The 19,132-nt window shown below is 48.3% G+C and overlaps 1 protein-coding gene and 1 long non-coding RNA gene across 4 annotated transcripts; one reads left to right on the top strand and one right to left on the bottom strand.

Annotated features, from left to right (window-relative positions):
• Positions 1-930: 930 nt before the first annotated feature.
• Zdhhc25 (zinc finger, DHHC-type containing 25) lies at positions 931-2,163 on the bottom strand. Its single transcript, NM_001039333.1, is given in 1 exon segment — positions 931-2,163. A coding segment is annotated over 1 exon segment (840 nt). The 5' UTR covers positions 2,010-2,163; the 3' UTR covers positions 931-1,169.
• A 78-nt stretch (positions 2,164-2,241) lies between these two features.
• On the top strand, positions 2,242-17,978 carry LOC120093707 (uncharacterized). 3 transcript variants are annotated; one of them, XR_015624932.1, is made up of 4 exons: positions 2,242-2,382; positions 13,533-13,933; positions 14,237-14,556; positions 17,536-17,978. It is a non-coding gene; the product is annotated as an uncharacterized LOC120093707 (long non-coding RNA). The 3 variants fall into 3 exon arrangements; XR_015624933.1 differs by lacking the exon at positions 17,536-17,978 and having other exon boundaries at positions 2,243-2,382; positions 13,533-13,862; positions 14,237-14,689; XR_015624931.1 differs by lacking the exon at positions 17,536-17,978 and having other exon boundaries at positions 2,248-2,382; positions 14,237-14,689.
• The last annotated feature ends 1,154 nt before the right edge of the window (positions 17,979-19,132 follow it).

The following is a 19,132-nucleotide window of genomic DNA, read 5'->3' as shown; positions in this document are numbered from 1 at the left end:
CCCTGGGCTGGTGGTCTTGGGTTCTATAGGAAAGCAAGCTGAGCAAGCCGAGGGAAGCAAGCCAGTAAGTAACATCCCTCCATGGCCTCCGCATCAGCTCCTGCCTCCAGGTTCCTATCCTGTGTTGAGTTCCAGTCCTGACTTCCTTTGGTGATGAACAGCAATGTGGAAGTGTAAGCTGAATAAACCCTTTCCTCCCCAACTTGCTTCTTGGCCATCGTGTTTTGTTGCAACAATGGAAACCCTAAGATGGCAGGTTAGGCACTAGGAGCCCCATGTTTTGTCTTACAGGAGGGACCTCCCATATCCTTACCTTAAAACAGAAGTTATAGTTAGTGATTTCTACCCTCTGTTTTAAGGAACCTCTGGTCAATCTTGTACAGCTCGATCAAAAAGTGTAAGTAACCTCAGACATCCCGGTCATTTCCTGTGGCTAGTGAGGTCTTGAGTGAAATGTGAATAGATACAGCCAATGGAAGAAGACTCAGTCTTTCCATCACCAAGATGGTTCATCAGGTGAAGGTATTTGCCATCGTGCCTGATGATTCTTGTGATACTCGGCATCCACATGGGGGAAGAGAACAGACCTCTGACTTCGACACAAGCCTTATAGCATGTGGGCATCCACCAAATAAGGACATACATGTAACAAAAAGATAAAACAAATCAAAACAAAACCCCAAACCAAAACTAGGGTACACTGATAAACCACAAAGCAGAGACTCTAATTAAAATCAAATCCACCAATATGAAAAAAAATGAGAAAAAAAACCCCCTACCGTTGCAAGGAATTGGACTTGTGAGGAATGCAAAGACCGTTCAGAACCCAATGACGCTCTTTGAGCCCACCGCAGGAGGCAGGTTATCATCTTGCGATTACTTTAGAATGTACAGTTAAAATTAAACGAGAGTGGGTACCCACTCAGGACCGGTAGTCAAAGGGATGCCTTTAATTGCTTTCCACCTGACAGCATGGTAGAGCCCCAATCGGGCACAGGAAGCTCAATTTCCTCTGCGTTCCTGCGACACCTGACTTTCCTCTCCTGTTTTATTGCCCAAGAAAATCTGAGGTATATTACTTTTTACTCTGCCGTGTTGGTTTCCTTCAGGGAACTGGCTTGTTCAGGTTTGTGTGGCACTGTGCTTTGCTCTGGACACCCGTAAATGACTCAGGCCGTATTGTGAGGCTCACTCATTTTGTAATGTTCCGGGGAATGGAAAGGACTGAGCCAGGCCAGGGAGATGTGGGAGCCACAAATAGCCTTCAGGTTTGCGCACTTGGCCCGATTGCCTGGTGAGTGTGTGTTCTGATACAGCAGCTCTGTTGTAGTTTTGTCTGTGTAGATGGTGCACATTTGGGTGCAGAGCATCACCGAGGAAAGGACGAAGCCCATCAACGCCACCAGGAGGAGGAAGAGGATAGGGGCAGGTGGGGACACGCTGCTGCTCGAATCCCACTCGCCCCGGGCGTAGCTGCACAGGACAGGGATGCCCAGCAGGAGTAGAACATGGGTTCCGCTAAGTCCAATGTACATTATGAAAAGCAAGAAGTACTTCTGGTTGTCCTCACCCACGCAGTTGTTGACCCAGGGGCAGTGGTGGTCGTTCTTGCGGATGCAGCGCTTGCACACTGCACAGTGAGCTGCTCTCTTCGGTATGGCAGAGCGGCAGTCAGGACAGTAGGACACTGTGTCAGGCCCGGGCCTGTTACCCAGGGGCACAGAGCCTGGGTCGGTCAGCATAGTCCGTAGGTGTGACACGAGCGCCAACGAGGCCAGCAGATGGAAGATCATACCATTGGCCACTATGTACAACATGTTGTTAGATGGTATAAGCAGGTCCCGGACTAGTACCCACCCACCGCTCAGCACCAGCGCCCACGTGGCCATGGCACACAGGATGCCAATGGGATCAAGTATGAACCAGCAGCGTTGGTTGGGGGTCTGCAGCGGGGTCTCTAGTCCGGTGCTGGACTCAGACATGCCACGTTTTTGGACCCATGAGAACATCTAGAGAGTCCTCAGGCCTGCTTAAGAGCCAGCATCCTGATGGTTGACCCAGCGTCCTGGAGGAACCCCCTACAGAGAGGGTCCTCCAGAGAGAGGAAGGTGCTCTGGCCTTCCTCTCCCACTCAGCTTATCTGGAATTGGTTCCTGAGCTCCCTGACAGGCTGATGCTTGCAACATTCTAGAATGTTCCCTCAGGTGGGTTTATGAACACAGAAAGGGCCTAGTTTCCCTCAAGGCCTGGGAGAGGACTGGGAGAAGGAGACACCTATAGGTGCTGGCCCTTTGGTTCTGTTTTCTCTACTCTGAAGAGACCTGTTGGAGCCTCTTTGCTCTCAGGCAAGAGGAAGTTAAATAAATTATCAGGAGAGACAAGGTGAGGACGCCACACCTGCTGACTGGTCCAGAGCCTGGGCTTCTGCCCCTTCCTGTTCTGGACTGAAGGTCTACCCAGGGGAGGACTCAGTAGGTTAGATGAGAGATTATGAGCCTCTCCTCAGAAGGTGTGGTGTTGATGAATGTGACAACTCCAAGGCCTGCAAAGACAGCTCTAGAACCCTCTTGAGGAGCTCCCACATGTACCTCCATCGAGAGCCCAGCAAGCAGATCTTTCAACACTTCCTGTGGAACAAGAGGAGAGACCCAGGGAAGTATGTGGTGGTGCTGCCCGTGCATGACCAGGTCCCATTAGGGAGCATAGCATACAGAGTGGTGGAGGTACAGTGTTTGGGTCAGCATCCCCACAAAGAGCATCTGTCCAGTGGGGCCAGTGTGGCAATAATATGGTTGATCTAACCACAAAAGAAGGCTTGCTTTAGGCTCACTTGGTGACAGACATGTTGGAGAGTGCTGGGGTCTGCGGCCTCTCAGGCGTGACAGCTTTTGGACAAAGCTTCAGAGATGACCTGATCCAACTGCTTTCTCCTTCCACAGCTCAAATTCAGTGGTATGGGGGACAAATATGGGTGGCTGGACTTCTGGAGGCACCACCAGGGTAGAGGGACCTGTTTGTCCATGAACACAGGAGAGGCAGGATGGGGTGGTGGTGCTTTTCAATTGTGTTGTATTCAGGACTCGTCTGTACAGAGGCTAGGGTGCTTTGGGCTCTCCAGTGTTCTGAGCCCCTTTAAAAACCCTTCTGTTAGGGTAGGCTGCAGAGATGGAGTGTGTGTGTGTGTGTGTGTGTGTGTGTGTGTGTGTGTGATAAATCGCAGCAAGGATCATTTCTGCTGCTCCTTGTATGTCACTATCACCACATCTAACAGAAGTGGGTATGCAGGGACTAGGGGACAAACTATAGCTTGCTGGTGAAAAGTCACTGTTGTCCCTTACCCCACCCCCTTATCAGGTCTCTTTGTCATGTGGAGTGGCTTTCCTTTGGGCAGCAGAATCTGTGGGGTGTTGAAGCCTCTGTGAACATACATGTTACACCTGCATACATGCAAACCATTGGAGTCCTCCACCATGCTAGCTCCCCTGCCTTCTGTCTGTTCTGTTTCATGCTGCTGGGAACTTTCTGAGCTTTCCCCTCTCCAAACCCTCCGAACACACCTTGACCTCCCTGATGTCTGCTGGAAGCCATCAGCCAAGTGTTTGAGTTCTGCGTCGTGAAATTGGAAATAGCTGTTCACCTGCTTCTTTGTCCCCCATGTATGGTGACTCATGTGGGACTTTCAGGGAATTCCGCTCTCTGGGATAGAACTCAAGAAAATCCTCGTGAGTCGTGGGGCTTCTGGATGAGCCTCTTGTCCATTCTAGGTGTTGACATTCCTGTGTCTACCTGCTAGATGGCCCATCCAAACTGCCTGGGTGCCCTGGTTGTGGTTCCTTCTATTTCTACATCTAAGTGTATGCAGTTGCTGTTTCTCCTCATGACCCAGATATGGTGTGTGGTTCTCTGTACACTTGGGTGTCTTAGTCAGGGTTACTGTTCACGCACAAAACATCATGACTAAGAAGCAAGTTGGGGAGGAAAGGGTTGATTCAGCTCACACTTCCACATTGCTGTTCATCACCGAAGGAAGTCAGGACTGGAACTCAGGCAGGGCAGGAAGCAGGAGCTGATGCAGAGGCCATGGAGGGATGCTTCTTACTGGCTTGCTTCCCCTGGCTTGCTCAGCTTGCTCTCTTATAGAACCTAGCCCAGGGATGGCCCCGCCCACAATGGGTCCTCCCACCCTTGATCACTAATTTAGAAAATGCCTTACAGCTGGATCTCATGGAGGCATTTCCTCAAGGGAGGCTCCTTTGTCTGTGATGACTCCAGCTTGTGTCAAGTGGACACACAAAGCCAGCCGGTACCCTGGGTTTTGTGTTTGAGCCTGGAATGGGGCTACCATCTTGCTGGTGTTGGGGCCACATCTTAAATGCTTGCTCTCAGTGGTGCACTGCCAGCACTACAGGAATATAACGGGACTTCCCTGAGAAGCACATACTCTACAGTGTGGGTCTGGTGGCTTAGGTTCCATGATCAGGACCCAGTTAGGTTCTCAGCGTAGATCGTCAGGGGTGGGCTCGGGATCCCTCTCTATTGACGCCAACTGAGTGACACCAGCAGCAAGGAAGTGTGTGAACGGCTCATGGAAAGGCTGGGGGAAAGGCAGAATGGAGACCTCAGGGTTTGGACATACCTGCCGGTTGCTGGGAACTTGAAGGCTTAGTCTACCTCCTCGCCGAGACGCTCTGGCCTGGGACAGGAGCTTGGCTGTGGGAAGCTGGATTGGGATGGAATGCCTTCCTATGGATCTATGGCTCATTCCTCCCAGCTGTGCAGAGTTTGGGGTATAAAACTCCCACTTCTCCTATGTTCAGGGTGGTTCTCCCCCCCCCCCCCATTTAGGGAGAGGAGTCACCGAGCCAGATATATTTATTTATATAATAAAGCTTGCTTAATTTGACTAAAAAAATTTGGACCAGTGGTCTTTACTCTCCTTCACTTGGTTGATGGCAGGCACTACGACTCGGCATCCAGGGGATCCAGGGCAGTAATGAGGGCAGGGACCTGGAGAGGGGAACTGAAGTAGAGGCCACGGAAGAATGCCATGAATGTACTGACTTGCTCAGCGGCCTTTCTTACACAGCCCTCTGTCTTAGCTATGGTTTTTATTACTGTGATGAAGACACCATGACCAAAAAGCAAGTTGGTGAGGAAAGGGTTAATTTGGCTTACACTTACATTGTTGGACAGGAACTCAAGCAGGGCTGGAACCCAGAGGGAGGAGCCGATGCAGAGGCCATGGAGGGATGTTACCTACCCGCTTGCTTCCCACGGTTTGCTCAGCTTGATTTCTTATAGAACCCAGGACCATCAGCCTGGGAATGGCACCACCCACCATGGGCTGAGCCCTTTCCCCTTGATGACTAATTGAGAAAATGCCCTACAGCTGGACTCACGGAGGCATTTTTCTCAACGGAGGCTCCTTCCTCTCTGATGACTCTAACTTGTGTCAAGTTGACACACAACGCCAGCCAGTACACTCTCTTACATCGATATTAATCAAGAAACTACCCCACAGGACAGTCTGACAGAGGTAGTTTCCCATCTAAGGTTCTCTTTCCCCAGGTATGTTAAGTTGATAGCCACGGTTACCCATCTGCTGCCCAGTCCCCAGCTCTTAGAGTTTCCCTGAAGCCCTGCTTCTCTCCAGGTGAAGCCAAAGCACATGCTGGAAGGACAGTGATTGTCACCTATACTGCAGGTCATTGTCTCAGAGGCTTGCCCTTACCTGGGGACTGCTGTCCAAGCTGAGCCCTGAGATATGCTGGGGATATGCTTGCCCATGGAGAACGCTGGGTTCATCTGGCCAGCGCTATGGTTACATCAAATGAGGTTCCACTGTTATTGTGTTATCTCTGCCAGGGTTTGGAATGCGGTCGTTCTCGGCTTCAGGTGAAGGGTCTTGCTTCCCGTTTAACGCTTTGAGGGGCACATTTCTCGTTTCCATGCTTTAGAGGGTACACTTCCTGTTTCTGCACTTTGCCCTTGTCAGATCTCAAAGAAATCTGGGACAAGTCTCACTCAGTACCTGTGGCTCCTCCCAGCACTTATCATCCTGCCTCTTACCCTAAACCTTTCCAACCCAGGGGCTGGGCTTCCCTTCCCTATACAACTATATAACTCGGCCATTTTGACTACATGCTCTCTTGGTTCTTCTCTTGGTTCCCCCTACCACCTCCCCTTCAGCATTTTGTCTTAAGTTCTACCCCACAGTTACCTGGCAATAGCCAGGTGTGCCTGACTCACTTTAAGAGGGGCTGCTTGCTCCTCCTTGTCCTCTTGCCCTTTCCCCTCTCTCCCCATTCCCTCCTCCCACCTCCACATGCTAATGGCCAGCCTTTACTCCTACTCCTCTCTCTCTCTCTCTCTCTCTCTCTCTCTCTCTCTCTCTCTCTCATACACACACACACACACACACACACACACACACACACACACACACACACACACACACAGAGCTTCCTCAGTTCTCCTATCATGGCTGGGTACAGTCTGCTGGCCAGGTTCAGTCTGGATCCTTCCGGATGCCTCTGGCTGTGCTCTCCCTCATATCTACAATAAAACCTCAACCATACCCAGAAGTGGTCATGCCCTCATTTTCATTCAGTCCTGTCGTTTGCCCATCAGGCTTCCATCATCCCAAAGCCCCTTCCCCAGAATCTACGCAGTTCCCTACAATTTCCATGCCTTCTCCGGGGCACAAAGCCTATCCTAGGATTCCATGCTCACGTGGCACAGAATGCTCTGTGTACATCAGGGTTCACTGAACTCTGTGGTGTTCTTTGGTAGTGCAGCCTGTGCTGTAGCTGCACCAGCCTAATTTCTTTTGTTGTTGGAGCTCAGAGCTTCTGAATATTTACTGGCTATCCAAAGATGAGGGGGCAAAGGTCTAGTTTCCCAGTAATTGACAAGAGACTGTTCCCTCCTGGATCCTGCTTCTCCTTGCAACTGCAGCAGATTGGGTCCTGAGGTCTCTTTTCTCTCTCCCTTCCTCTCCCCTCCCCTCCTCTGCTTTCCCCTTCCCTCCTTCTCCTCCCTTCCCCTCCCCTGCTTTCCCCTTCCCTCCTCCTCCCTTCTCCTCCCTTCCCTTCCCCTCCTCTCCTTTTCCCTCCTTTCCCCTTCTCTTCTTGCCCCTTTCTCTTTCTTTCTTTTCCAAGCAGGGTTTCTCTGGGTAGCCCTGGCTAACATAGGTCTCGCTCTCTACACCAGAATGGTCTTGAACTCAGAAGCCACCTGTCTCTGCCTCCCAAGTGCTGGGATCAAAGGCGTGCCCCACCACTGCTTGGCTTCCTCCGTTTTTCTTATTTGACATCTCTCAACCCCGCCCTTCATCTTTCACGCCTGGGACTTTTCTCCTGGTTTTCTACCTCACATTTTGATTTCCTTTCGGTTGATTTATTCACACCCTTGTCTTCGAATTGAACAAAACTGGATGTTTTAAATGTTATTTTTTTCTACCTAGACAGTAGACACATGGTTCATATCTTCTGAATTTATGGCGCTTTTTTTTTTTTTTTTGGTTCTTTTTTTCAGAGCTGGGGACCGAACCCAGGGCCTTGCGCTTCCTAGGTAAGCGCTCTACCACTGAGCTAAATCCCCAGCCCCGATGGTGCTTTTTATCCTGCCGACTTATTTGTGATTAATATCTGCAAATCCTTTGCGAAGTTTGGAGGGAAAGTGTGTGCTGGGAATGGGCCTATTTATTAATCGACCTTATTATCCACGTGATTAATTTCTACCGTCTCTTCTATTTTGTCTGGCTCCAGGCTGGGTCGTGGGTTAAGTCTTTCACTACATCGCGTCTCTGTCAAGTTTCAAAGTATTCTTATTCACCTTATATTAACCTGTGTGGGTTGTTGGTCAGCACCTGTGGTCTCGCTGAAGTAGGCTCAGTATTTGGGTTGGACCTTTTGTTCAGTGACATACTGTTCCCCCATCCCCCACACCAGCGCTCCGATTGCCTGTGCTGTATCATGTCCTATCCTGTGGTCACTTGAATTAGTTGTTTTTCTCATCCATGTTACCAAATATCAAATGAGAAGCCACGTAAGAGAGGAAGGACATAGCTCCTAGTCCCTCATGGTGGGGGGAGTCGTTGATGCAAACTCCTGCTCTGACCTCAGTTGCTCGCATTCTGAGACACACAGGAGCAACCAGAGCTTGGGAATGTAGATTCAGGCTACCCTGAATAGCGTGTTCCAGTGTGGAAGAGATAGCAGGGTTTTACAGTTTCAGGATAAAAGAAAGTCATGAAGGCACTTTCAGAGGCCGCGGGGAGCAGCACAGCGGGAGAAAGTCTGTTCTGCAGTCCTCGGATGCTGTCTGAAGGTGGTTTTAGACTTCTGGTTGGTGGAAGCTGGTGGTTTGCTCAGTTAATGCGTTCTGAAAGGTTTTAGCTAAGGTTGTTGTTTGGTCTGACACAGAGGTGAAGGATGAATGGCTGTGAAGGGGGGCTGAAGGGAGCCCAGGATAATTGGCTTTGATCTGCAACGTTTGAATTCTGCAGCGTGCGGATCCCATGATGCCTGGCCATGCACGGTTGGCCCTGCTCAAGGTCACGTCTGGGATCCTAACTGTGTGTTTTTGAGAAATGATACTTTCATAAATTACTGATAAATAATTTGCCAGGAATGAAAATGAGCAGGGATTAGGTTTCTCAAAGGTCTCCAGGCTCCAAGCGTTGTGAAGCTACCCACTGTGTGTAGATTTGTAAAATATTTATGCCTTGAAGCACTGTGGACCTCAGTCTACTTTGATGTATTTGGGAAGCATCTGACCCAGGAAGCTGGACCTCAGTCTCCAGTGATGTGTGAGTTGAACAGTTTTGAGGAGAGGGCACAACCCTTGCCTACAGAGAGTGAGCTAAGGCCAAGCAGGATGGGTGCCACTTCCAGGGGGACCTCAAATGAGTAAAAATAGCTTTTAAGAGCTTTGAGGAAAGCCTGTGGCATCATTCACATGGCAGACTGATCACATTCAGGCTGGATGCTAGCGGTCAACCTTGCACCCAGTGTGTCTGAAGGAAGCCCTTAGGCCTCTGTAAGCTGAAGCTTCTGCCCCAGGACCTGTTGTGATTGGTGTATGCATGGCCACGCCCCCTCAGGGAGGCTGCTCCAGGAGCCTGGTGCTCTTCCTGGGCTCTCTCACTTCCTACAAGATTCCCTATAGCGGCCCTACCTGTCTGTGAGATCTTTGGTTCTCTCCCATCCTTGCTTTATCTCCCTGTCCTGCCTAGGGTACCACTTCTGATACGACCTTCTGGAGTTGGCTCTCTATATACTCCCATTCCTGTTTCAGGATGAGTATAGACTCCTGAAGGGATGTGCAGGCCAGAGCAGTTACAGCACTGTGGCAGGTACCACAAAGGCAGGTCCCTTGTTTGGATAACCCTTGAAGAACACAGGGACCGAAACACTGGAGGCTCATGGGTAACGACCCAGCTTTCTTTGAGAGAGGCTGTTCTGATCAAGAGATGATGGTTACCAGACAGGAGGTCTAGCCAGGATCTGGTCAGAGGGTTGTGAGAGACTGGCATGGGATTGAGTCAGATTGGGCACAGGGCTGGACTGTCTGGATGGACATACATGGTGGAAAGACAGAACCAACTTTTGCAAGTTGTCCTCTGACCTCCACATGTGCACTTAGGCATACATGTGTGTGAACACACACACACACACACACACACACACACACGATAAGTGTAATAAAAATTTATTGTTCAGTTTATTTCTTTTTTTTTTTTTTTGGTTCTTTTTTTTTGGAGCTGGGGACCGAACCCAGGGCCTTGTGCTTCCTAGGTAAGCGCTCTACCACTGAGCTAAATCCCCAGCCCCGTTCAGTTTATTTCTAAGAGGCCCTTCCTGTAAGATCCCTGGCAGTTGTAAGCATGTACTATTCTCTCACTGGCTCAGGTTGGATAAATCTTCATGGTCCTTTGGGCTCATGTGGGTGGAATACAGAGATGTCCTTGTCTTTTTGGCCTGGGTTCTAATGATGCCAAACATCCCTGTATTTTGGCTACTTGAATCTACTTGTCCTGTGGAGACCAGGTCTGCACTTCTTCCTGGTTTATCGTGATTCGTCTCTCATGAGTGAGGGTACACTTTGTCCCTTTTGGGCAGCAGGAGGCTTTCCCTCTAGGTTGTGGGTACTCACCTCTGTTCTTCTGCTTTGACGCGTGGCTGCTGTGGGGTGGGCACTGCCTTGGTTCTGTCAGCGTTGTTGGACGCTCGCTACCTGTGGCTATATGAGCATCTTAGCCAGGGTATGGTGCAGCTCTGTTTTCTGGTTTTGTTTTAGAGCCTAGTGTTGTGCTTCCCTGACACCCATGGTGATGTGGACACGTGATCCTGAGTCTCTGGGCTCCCCCTGTAGCTGCTGCTCTGCCTGTATTCTCCTGAGGCATTCGGCAGGAGGGCAGGAAAGTCAGAGGAGTGGGAGGGCGGAACTTCCCTTTTGCCCCTGGCCTGGTTGCCTAGATTGTCCTTGCCTTCTCATTAGTAGCTTGGAAAGTCATTCAGCTTTCACAGGAGAGGATCTTTGAATTCAATAAATACAGACAAAGAAGAAAAACAAGAGACACAAGCATCCCAGGGGCTTAAGTGACCTGTTCACATAAAGCAGACGGATGGGGACTTTAGGAGAAAGGACACTCCAATTAATCAGGAGGCAAACCAGCTTTAAGTGATTGTTTTGGGAGAATTGACCTTCCTTTGTGGCTCTGTGGATTTCTTCCCTCGGATGCAGAGAGTACACATTAGGAGAGTGTGCGCTCAATTACACTATCTGGGGCACACTCATGTATCCTGACTAATAAATCATACTGCTCATCAACACACACACACACACACACACACATATACACACACATGTATGCACACACACAGCCCATCACATGTGTATACAAGCATTCACACACTACTCAGTAACACTGCCCAATAACAGACTGTCCAGAAACATTCATACATGCACGGTTCAGGTTGCCCGGTATTAGGCACATGCACACATGCACACACACATGTGCGCAATGCTCAGCACACACATAAACACACATTTACACATATACAGTCTCCTATACCTCAACATACGCTGACACCCCACTTTTCTCAAAGCCTCCTTTCCCTTCTGTGGTTCCCTTTCTAACCCAAGAACATGTATCAGAGCGAGTGTCCATTTGTTCACAGGTGATTTTCGTGCCGACTCTGTGAGTTCCGGCACAGTGACCCGAAGCCTCCTTGGAGTGAGGGCAGGACAGATTCTAACCAAGGAGTCTCAGCTGGGTGTTGGAAACAAAGCCACAATAGCAGGAAACACAAGTTAGTGTTTTCACAAATCTATTTCATTTTCTGACAAGAAACTTCAATTAGTGGTCACTCAACCAAATCAAGTCACTCGGGTATTATGGTTTTGAACTTAAACTTGACACTGGTAATGAGATGTCAGTCCCTAAATTCTGAATTTGCCGTGCACTTATGTACCCTCCCCAGTGAGGCCATTGAGTAGGTTTCAGGAAAAAGAAACAGGAAGATAATTTTGATGACTTTGGTGACCTCTTCCTGTATGATTCCTTTCCTTCTTTCTTCTCTGCCTTTTCTTTCTTTTCTTTTTATTTGTTGTGTATGTTTGTGTGTATGTTCTTGTGTGTGTATGCGTGTGTGCATGTTTGTGTGTTTGTCCTTGTGTATATATGCATGTGTGCATGCTTGTGTGTATGTGTATATATGTTCTTGTGTATGTATGCATGTGTGCATGTTTGTGTGTATGTATATATGTTCTTGTGTATGTATGCGTGCATGTGTGTTTGTGTGTACGTGTATATATGTTCTTGTGTATGTATGCATTTATGCATGCTTGTGTGTATATGTATATATGTTCTTGTGTATATATGCGTGTGTGCATGCTTGCAAGTATGTGTGTAGGTTCTTGTGTATGTATACATGTGTATATGTTTGTGTGTTTGTTCTTGTGTATATATGCATGTGTGCATGTTTGTGTGTATGTATGCTCTTGTATATGTATACATGTGTGCATTGTTTATGTATGCATGTGTACATGTGCATGTTCTTATGTATGCATACATATGTGCATGCTTGTGTGTATGTTCTTGTGTATGTATGCATGTGTGCATGTGTATGTGCTCTTATGTATGAATACATGTGTGCATGTTTGTGTGTATTTATGTATGTCCTTGTGTATGTATACATGTGTGTATATAGAAGCCAGAAGTCAATTTCAAGTGTCTTCCTTGATCATTAACTTTTTAATCTTATCTTTTCAAAAAGATTTAAAAATTGTGTGTGTGTGTGTGTGTGTGTGTGTGCACTTGAATAGGATGCCAGGAGAGGGTGTCAGCTCCCTTGGATGTGGAGGTACAGGCAGCTTTAAGCCACCTGGCATGGGGTTCTCTGGAAGAGCTGGACACACTTGTTAGGGTGTCTTAGTCAGGGTTTCTATTCCTGCACAAACATCATGACCAAGAAGCAAGTTGGGGAGGAAAGGGTTTATTCAGCTTACACTTCCATATTGCTGCTCATCACCAAAGGAAGTCAGGACTGGAACTCAAGCAGGTCAGGAATCTGGAGCTGATACAGAGGCCATGGAGGGATGTTACTTACTGGCTTGCTTCCCCAGGCTTGCTCAGCTTGCTTTCTTATAGAACCCACCCACAATGGGCTGGGTCCTTTCACCTTGATCACTAACTGAGAAAATGCCTTACAGCTGGGTCTCATGGAGGCATTTCCTCAAGGGAGGCTCCTTTGTCTGTGATAACTCCAGCTTGTGTCAAGTGGACACACAAAACCAGTCAGTATAGACCACCACCTCAAGTGTGTGCTTAGAGATGTGAGTGACCCACCCACCTCTGTCACGTGTTCCAGCCATGAACCCAGCTGCTCTGCCATGCAGTCTCCACTGTGAGCTCAAATCAATCCTCCCTCCAGTTAGATATTAGGAAACACACAGTGAGAAATCAGGGGTGGGAATTGCCCTCAAAGTCTCGCCCCTAGTGACTGTCTAGCTAGGATTCATCTTGTAAGGGTTTTGAAACATCCCCAAATATGTCACCAAACATTCAAACCATGAGCCAGTGGTGGGCGGCCATCAGATCTAAACCGTAACGCCAGCCCAATACCACATGCTTTTTTCTTCAGGCTCACAATTGTAAGCACGAAGTACAAAAGATACTTTTGAGGAGACTCAGTGTTTTGGAGACAGGGTCTCATGTATCCCAGACTGGCCTCAAAACTCCCTAAGTAGTGGAGGATGAACTTGAACTTCTGATCTTCCTGTCTCCACTTCTCAAGAGCCTGGCTGACAGGTGTGGGTCACCATGCTTGGCTTATGCGGTGCTGGGGATTGAACCCGGATCTTTGTGTGCTCTCCCAGCCGAGCTACATTTCCAGCCCATGCGAGGTGCTCGTTTTTAAACACCGCAAACCCCATATGTAAGAAGGAACTCTTGTAGTTCAGGCAATGTGTCCTCACGTATCTTTCTCGGTTTTGCATGTGAACCCGAGTCTCTTCACAAACAGGCAATAATCCACTCGGACAGATCCACAGCTCGGGGACTTCAGGATAATTAGTGAAGAGTGTTAACCAGCAGTGCTGCCAAAACGTTTTGCTCCAGGTCCAAGATGAGCGTCTGCGGCCAGGATGGGCCTGTTTCCTGTGGTGAATTCCCATCACGATGCTGCCGCTATTTCCTGTCCAGCTAAAGATCAGAAAGTGACAGGCTGCCTCTCGCTTCCCTGCCTGCCCAGCCTGCTGGTTTCAGCAGTAGTTTGTCATGCCAGAATGCCTAACGAGACCAGCTCCCAACACCTGTGGCCCTAATAATCACCAGAGTGGGACATTTCTGTGTGGTGCGTTCCCAAAGAATTGAAGAAGTACTTGGCACTTGGAAAATGGGTTAGCTGATAAAGCTACTTGTCTTGTGAGTTTGATCCTCAGAACTTTGGTAAAAAGCCAGGTAAATTGTTATGCACTTTTATCCCAGAGCTGGGGAGGATCCCAGTACTCACTGGCCAGCCTGATGGTCGAGCCTATTCTGTAAGCTCCAGGACAGTCAGAGACAATCAGAAAATAAGGTGAATGGTATCTGAAAAATACACCTGAGGCTGTCCTGTGGCCTCCACATGCATATGCACGCACACATACACACATATAAACACACACAGATATGTTGTTGTAAAGATATAAAAATAATAAAGAGTAACAGTGTCTTTTACCCCGCTAGCTTTGTACCGCGGTGCCCCAAGATATCTGCTTTGGCACCGGGGGCTGGAGGACTGACCTGGCACCACCTCACCCACTACACCACTCAGGATGGAATCTTACTCCTCAGAGCCTGCCGAGAGAGTGGACAGGAGAAAACGATGCCTGGATTTGGGGGTGAAGCCAACTTGCTTGCCCACTCTGCAGAATGGCGGTCCTGGACATGTCTCAGCTGTCCATGATGTATCCATCTTTCTTGTTTCTCCCTTCCCAGCTCTGCAGGAACCTAACTGAGAGACAATTGCAATTGGTATGGTGGCCTAGAGCCATGCGGATGGTCCGGTAGGTGGTGAGAGGGGTAGTTTTACTATGCCCCTGCTCTTGTGACATTGTCCCTTTGGTCCTTGTGACATTACTATCCTTTCCCATTGTGTTTTGAAGCCCCCCCATATAAAAATTGATTTATTAGGCTCTTTATGTGATGCAGATATTGGTTTTCTTTGTTTGTATGATGTTTTTGGATGACTGTAAGCTCTCAACAGTTTGGCAGTTACTGTCAGCAACAGTTTCTTCACATAGCGAACTCTTTTCCCTCTGCTTTGGAGAAGGGATTCATTTCCATGTTGTTCCTTGAAAAATTTTAGCCGCAGAGTTTTACCCTTAGGCCTGTAATTCATGAGAGTGTTTTTGCTGTGTGGGAGCCTGCACTTGCCAACGGGGTCTTGGTAGTGGGATGCGGCCCTGCCTACCTCCTGCATATGGCTTTTGCGTGTGGGCACAACTCAAAGGTTTCCAAAAGCTCAGAGAATTTACTGCTTCACATGTGCAAGGAGGTGAGGGAGGTGTGAGGGTGTGGCCAGAGAGGCTCTGGCCATCCGCCGAGCCTGACTCTCTTGGCCGTTTCACGATCCTCCCTGGATCTGTTCATCTGTCTAGAGTGGATGTTGAATTGTCCTTGTTTGTTACTCAGAGTGCCACTAGTCCTTAGGGCCTTTCTTGTGCAAATCGGAAGCTCAGCCTTCTGTGTTCTGCAAAAAATTAATGTTACAGATTGGCCAGAGGAGAATTGACATCCTTCTGCTTCCCGGATCATGGATAAAGATAGTCTTCTTGTCGCACCGTTCGATAATGCTTCTCAGAAAGTTTCAGAAATCTGTCCAGGGTCATCTGGCCTGGAGTAGATGTACTTCTAAATCTCATCTGTGTTAAAATGTTATTGTAAGTGGTTTCTTTTAGAATGGTCATTTTGTAGTGGCTTATGTAGAAAAAATTGATTTTGTTTCATTGATTTTGTCTTCTGCAGTCTTGCTTAACTTTCTTATTAATTCCTGCACTTTATCTATAGATAATTTGATCTTATCATCTATGAATAGACAGTTTATCATCTGTTTCCCTTTTAATCTCTTTTCCCTTATTTGTAGGCAGGCATCTGGTGCCCAGTGGTTGGGGCTGATGGAAACCAGAGTCTTTGCTTTTATTTCCCTACCAAGGACACTTTCTGGGTGACTTCCTTTTCCCCACTTTTCCTTCCTTTTTCCTTTCCTTCTCTTTCCTGCACTTCCTTTCCCTTTCTATCCTTCCCTTCCTCTCTTTCCCCCCTCTTTCTTCCTCCCTCCCTGCCTTCCTTCTTCTTTCCTTCCCTTCTCTTTCCTTCACTTCCTTTCACTTTCCTTCCTCTCCTTCCCTCCCTCCCTCCCTTCCTTCCCTCCCTCCTTTCCTCCTTCCCTCCCTCCCTTCCTTCCTTCCTTCCTTCCTTCCTTCCTTCCTTCTTTCCTTCTTTCCTTCTCTTTCCTGCTAGGCAAATGCCCTATCTCAGCATCGTATCCACAGCCTTTCTTAAGTTCCCTTGGCAGACTCTTTAGGAAGCCCCCAGCCCCCTTTTCAGGTCACCCTGCTTGGTGTCTGCTGGGCTTTATCCCCTTGCTTCTGTAGTATTTTACAGGCTCTGTGTGCTTCATCTTGGCCAGTGTGCGTCACTGTTGTGGCCTCTGGCTCCTTTCCCCTGCAATGATGTTTCTTTATCTTCCCTTCTTGGGTCCTTGTGAGTGTCTGTTGGGAGCCCACGGTGGTGAGCTCTCAGTCCAGGATTGCTTTTCCTCCTTCACATCCTGGCAGTCACCCTGCCATCTGACTCAGGATTCTAGGCATGGCTGTTTTATCTTGGTTCGCTGAAGCCTGTTCATGGGGTCCAGGATCCTGTGCTGCTGCTGAGGACTCCTGGGGTCATCGGCTGTCCTGACTGGCACCATGGGCTTGCTGTTATGGGATTGGTGGATTCCTCTATTCGTCCCACTTCTGACTTACACAACTCTTCAAATATGTAGGCTGAGCCTTATGAAAGAAGACACATCCTCGGCCTGTCTCTTGGATATCTCCAGTGCATGTCCTCTTTCCTCTTGTGAAGCTTGGCTAGCATCCTCTAGTCTGTCATTCACCCTGCACTGATGCTTACTCTGCCTCTCCATCCACTCATTTGCCGTAGCTGTGTCCACATTAGTGACAAACATCTACTGTCTTCTAATTTTTATGTCTAGATTTTTGTTCTATTGATTCGACTTACACACATTTCACATTGGTTAGGATCTTCTTTACTGCTTTCTGTTTTATATACTGCTATATACACTGTCTTAGTCAGGGTTTCTACTCCTGCACAAACACCATGGCCAAGAAGCAAGTTGGGGAGGAAAGGGTTTATTCAGCTTACACTTCCACATTGCTGTTCATCTCCAAAGGAAGTCAGGACAGGAACTCACACAGGGCAGGAACCTGGAGGCAGGAGCTGATGCAGATGCCATGGAGGGTGCTGTTTACTGGTTTGCTTCCCATGGCTTGTTCAACCCAGAACCACCAGCCCAAGGATAGAACCACCCACAATGGGCTGGGCCTCCCCCATTGATCACCAATTGAGAAAATGCCTTACAGATGAATTTTATGGAGGGAGGCATTTCCTCAATAGAGGCTGCTTCCTCTCTGATGACTCCAGTCAAGTTGGCACACAAAACCAGCTGTATATACATTTTCAAGTTGGACATTAAAAAAAATAAACATTTTTGAGTCCATTTTGTATTATTATAACCAAAGACCCAAGGTAGAACACTTTATGAAGGAAGGAGGATTATTTCACTACGGAGGCCCAGGGGCATGGTGCCGGTGCTAGCATTGGGGAGTACAGATGAGGAGAGCAAGCTACCCATGAAGAGCTGAGGGGCAGAACCAAACCCTTCCTTATAATCCATTCTTAAGAGAGCTAAACCAGCCTCACGGAACTTCATTGGTTCTTCCTGAGGCTCATAATCTGACTAGATTATCTTCTTCCACCAGGTTCCACCCTTTGGAGGCCTCCCTGCCTCAACACCACCATACTGGGAGCCAAGCCTCTGGCACTTGTACACTAAGGAAACACATTCGAAGCACAGCATGCCCATGGCTCAAAATCCATTCTAGTCCCCGAAGCCTGGTGTCGATCTGTGTACTGGGGTGCTATCCGCCGGGATCTGCTGGGCTCTGGCCTGGCAGGAGTGGCCAAAGAGTTGCAGATCTCCAAGGGGGAGCTGGAGCAAGGTGAGGCTTTTCCATGATGGTTGCTGTCCCAGAGTGGTGGCAGGTGATACAGGTCACAGCAGGTGGCTAGGAACCAAAGTGGGGACCACCAGGCAGGAAGTGGCTGCGGTAGGCCTGAGCAGCTTTTGACAGCTTTGTAAGAGAATAATCTTCCTTTTGGGGGTTACAGCTTAATAAAACGGGCACTCAGACGGCCTTTGGTGAAATAACTCGTGCATTTTACTCCTTGTGGACAGGGTCTTATATACATTTTGGGGTGGGTTGAAGTCTAAAGGCAGATGATTTCTAGTGGGTTGGTCTGAGACATTAGGGATGCCTCATCTGCATGTCGAGGGGCTTTGGGTCTTGTCCCTACATGACTGATTGTCACAGTCCTCTCCATGGGGTGTCATGGTCATGTGTTCCAGGACAGGAACCTGGTCAGCAGTAGATTTAAATGCCTACTGTTCTCAATCATGAGTATCTCAGGGGTTTCTGAATCTGCTCAACCTTTCCAGGTTTTCTGTCTGGTAGCATGGTCCACTATCCTACAGCCTGGGGTCTGCTTTCTGCCTCTGCTTCTGGTAGATATTTATTTATTTATTTATTTATTTATTTATTTATTTATTTGTCATATCTTGTTCCCTAGGGTCTGATCCACTTTTTTTCCCCTTTGATTATTAATTTTTCTCTGTCAAAAATTAATTTATAGTTTGGTAATTTTGTATATGTATGTGTGATGGTTTGTATATGCTCAGTCAGAGTGGCAGTATTAGAAGGTGTGGCCTTGTTGGAGTAGGTGTGTCATGGTGGGCGTGGGTTTTAAGACCCTCATCCTTGCTGCCTGGAGGGCAGTATTCTGCTAGCAGCCTTCAGATGGAGATGTAGAACTCTCAGCTCCTCCTGCACCATGCCTGCCTGGATCTGCCATGCTCCCACCTTGATGATGATGGACTGAACCTCTAAACCTGTAAACCAGCCCCAATTAAATGGTGTTCTTTATAAGAGTTGCCGTGGTCAGGGTGTCTGTTCAGAGCTGTAACCCTAACTAAGACATTATGTAAACTATTTTGATCATATCCACTATCTTTGCTTGTTGGCCTTCTGCTCCTGTTGAGCATAGAGGAGGGGCTTCGAGAATGTAGGAAATGAAGGAGGGGGGGGAGTGCATCTGTCTGGACATGTGCTTCCTTCTCCTGGGGAGTGGCAGTAGCTTTGTTACATTCCTGGGACTTGGTAGGTAGGGAGGACACTCCAGGGGCTTTGGGTCTCCACCCGTACAGACTTTGGTTCCCTTGATACAGATTCACCTTCACTTCATACGATTCTCTCTCTCTCTCTCCCCCCTCCCCCTCCCTCTTCCCCTTTCTCCCTCTCC

The sequence above is a fragment of the Rattus norvegicus genome, chromosome 7 (assembly GCF_021556685.1).
Source record: "Rattus norvegicus strain SHRSP/BbbUtx chromosome 7, alternate assembly SHRSP_T2T, whole genome shotgun sequence".
Lineage (NCBI taxonomy): Eukaryota > Metazoa > Chordata > Mammalia > Rodentia > Muridae > Rattus > Rattus norvegicus.
Note: the sequence above shows the minus strand (reverse complement) of the source record. Positions and strands in the feature narration are given on the sequence as shown.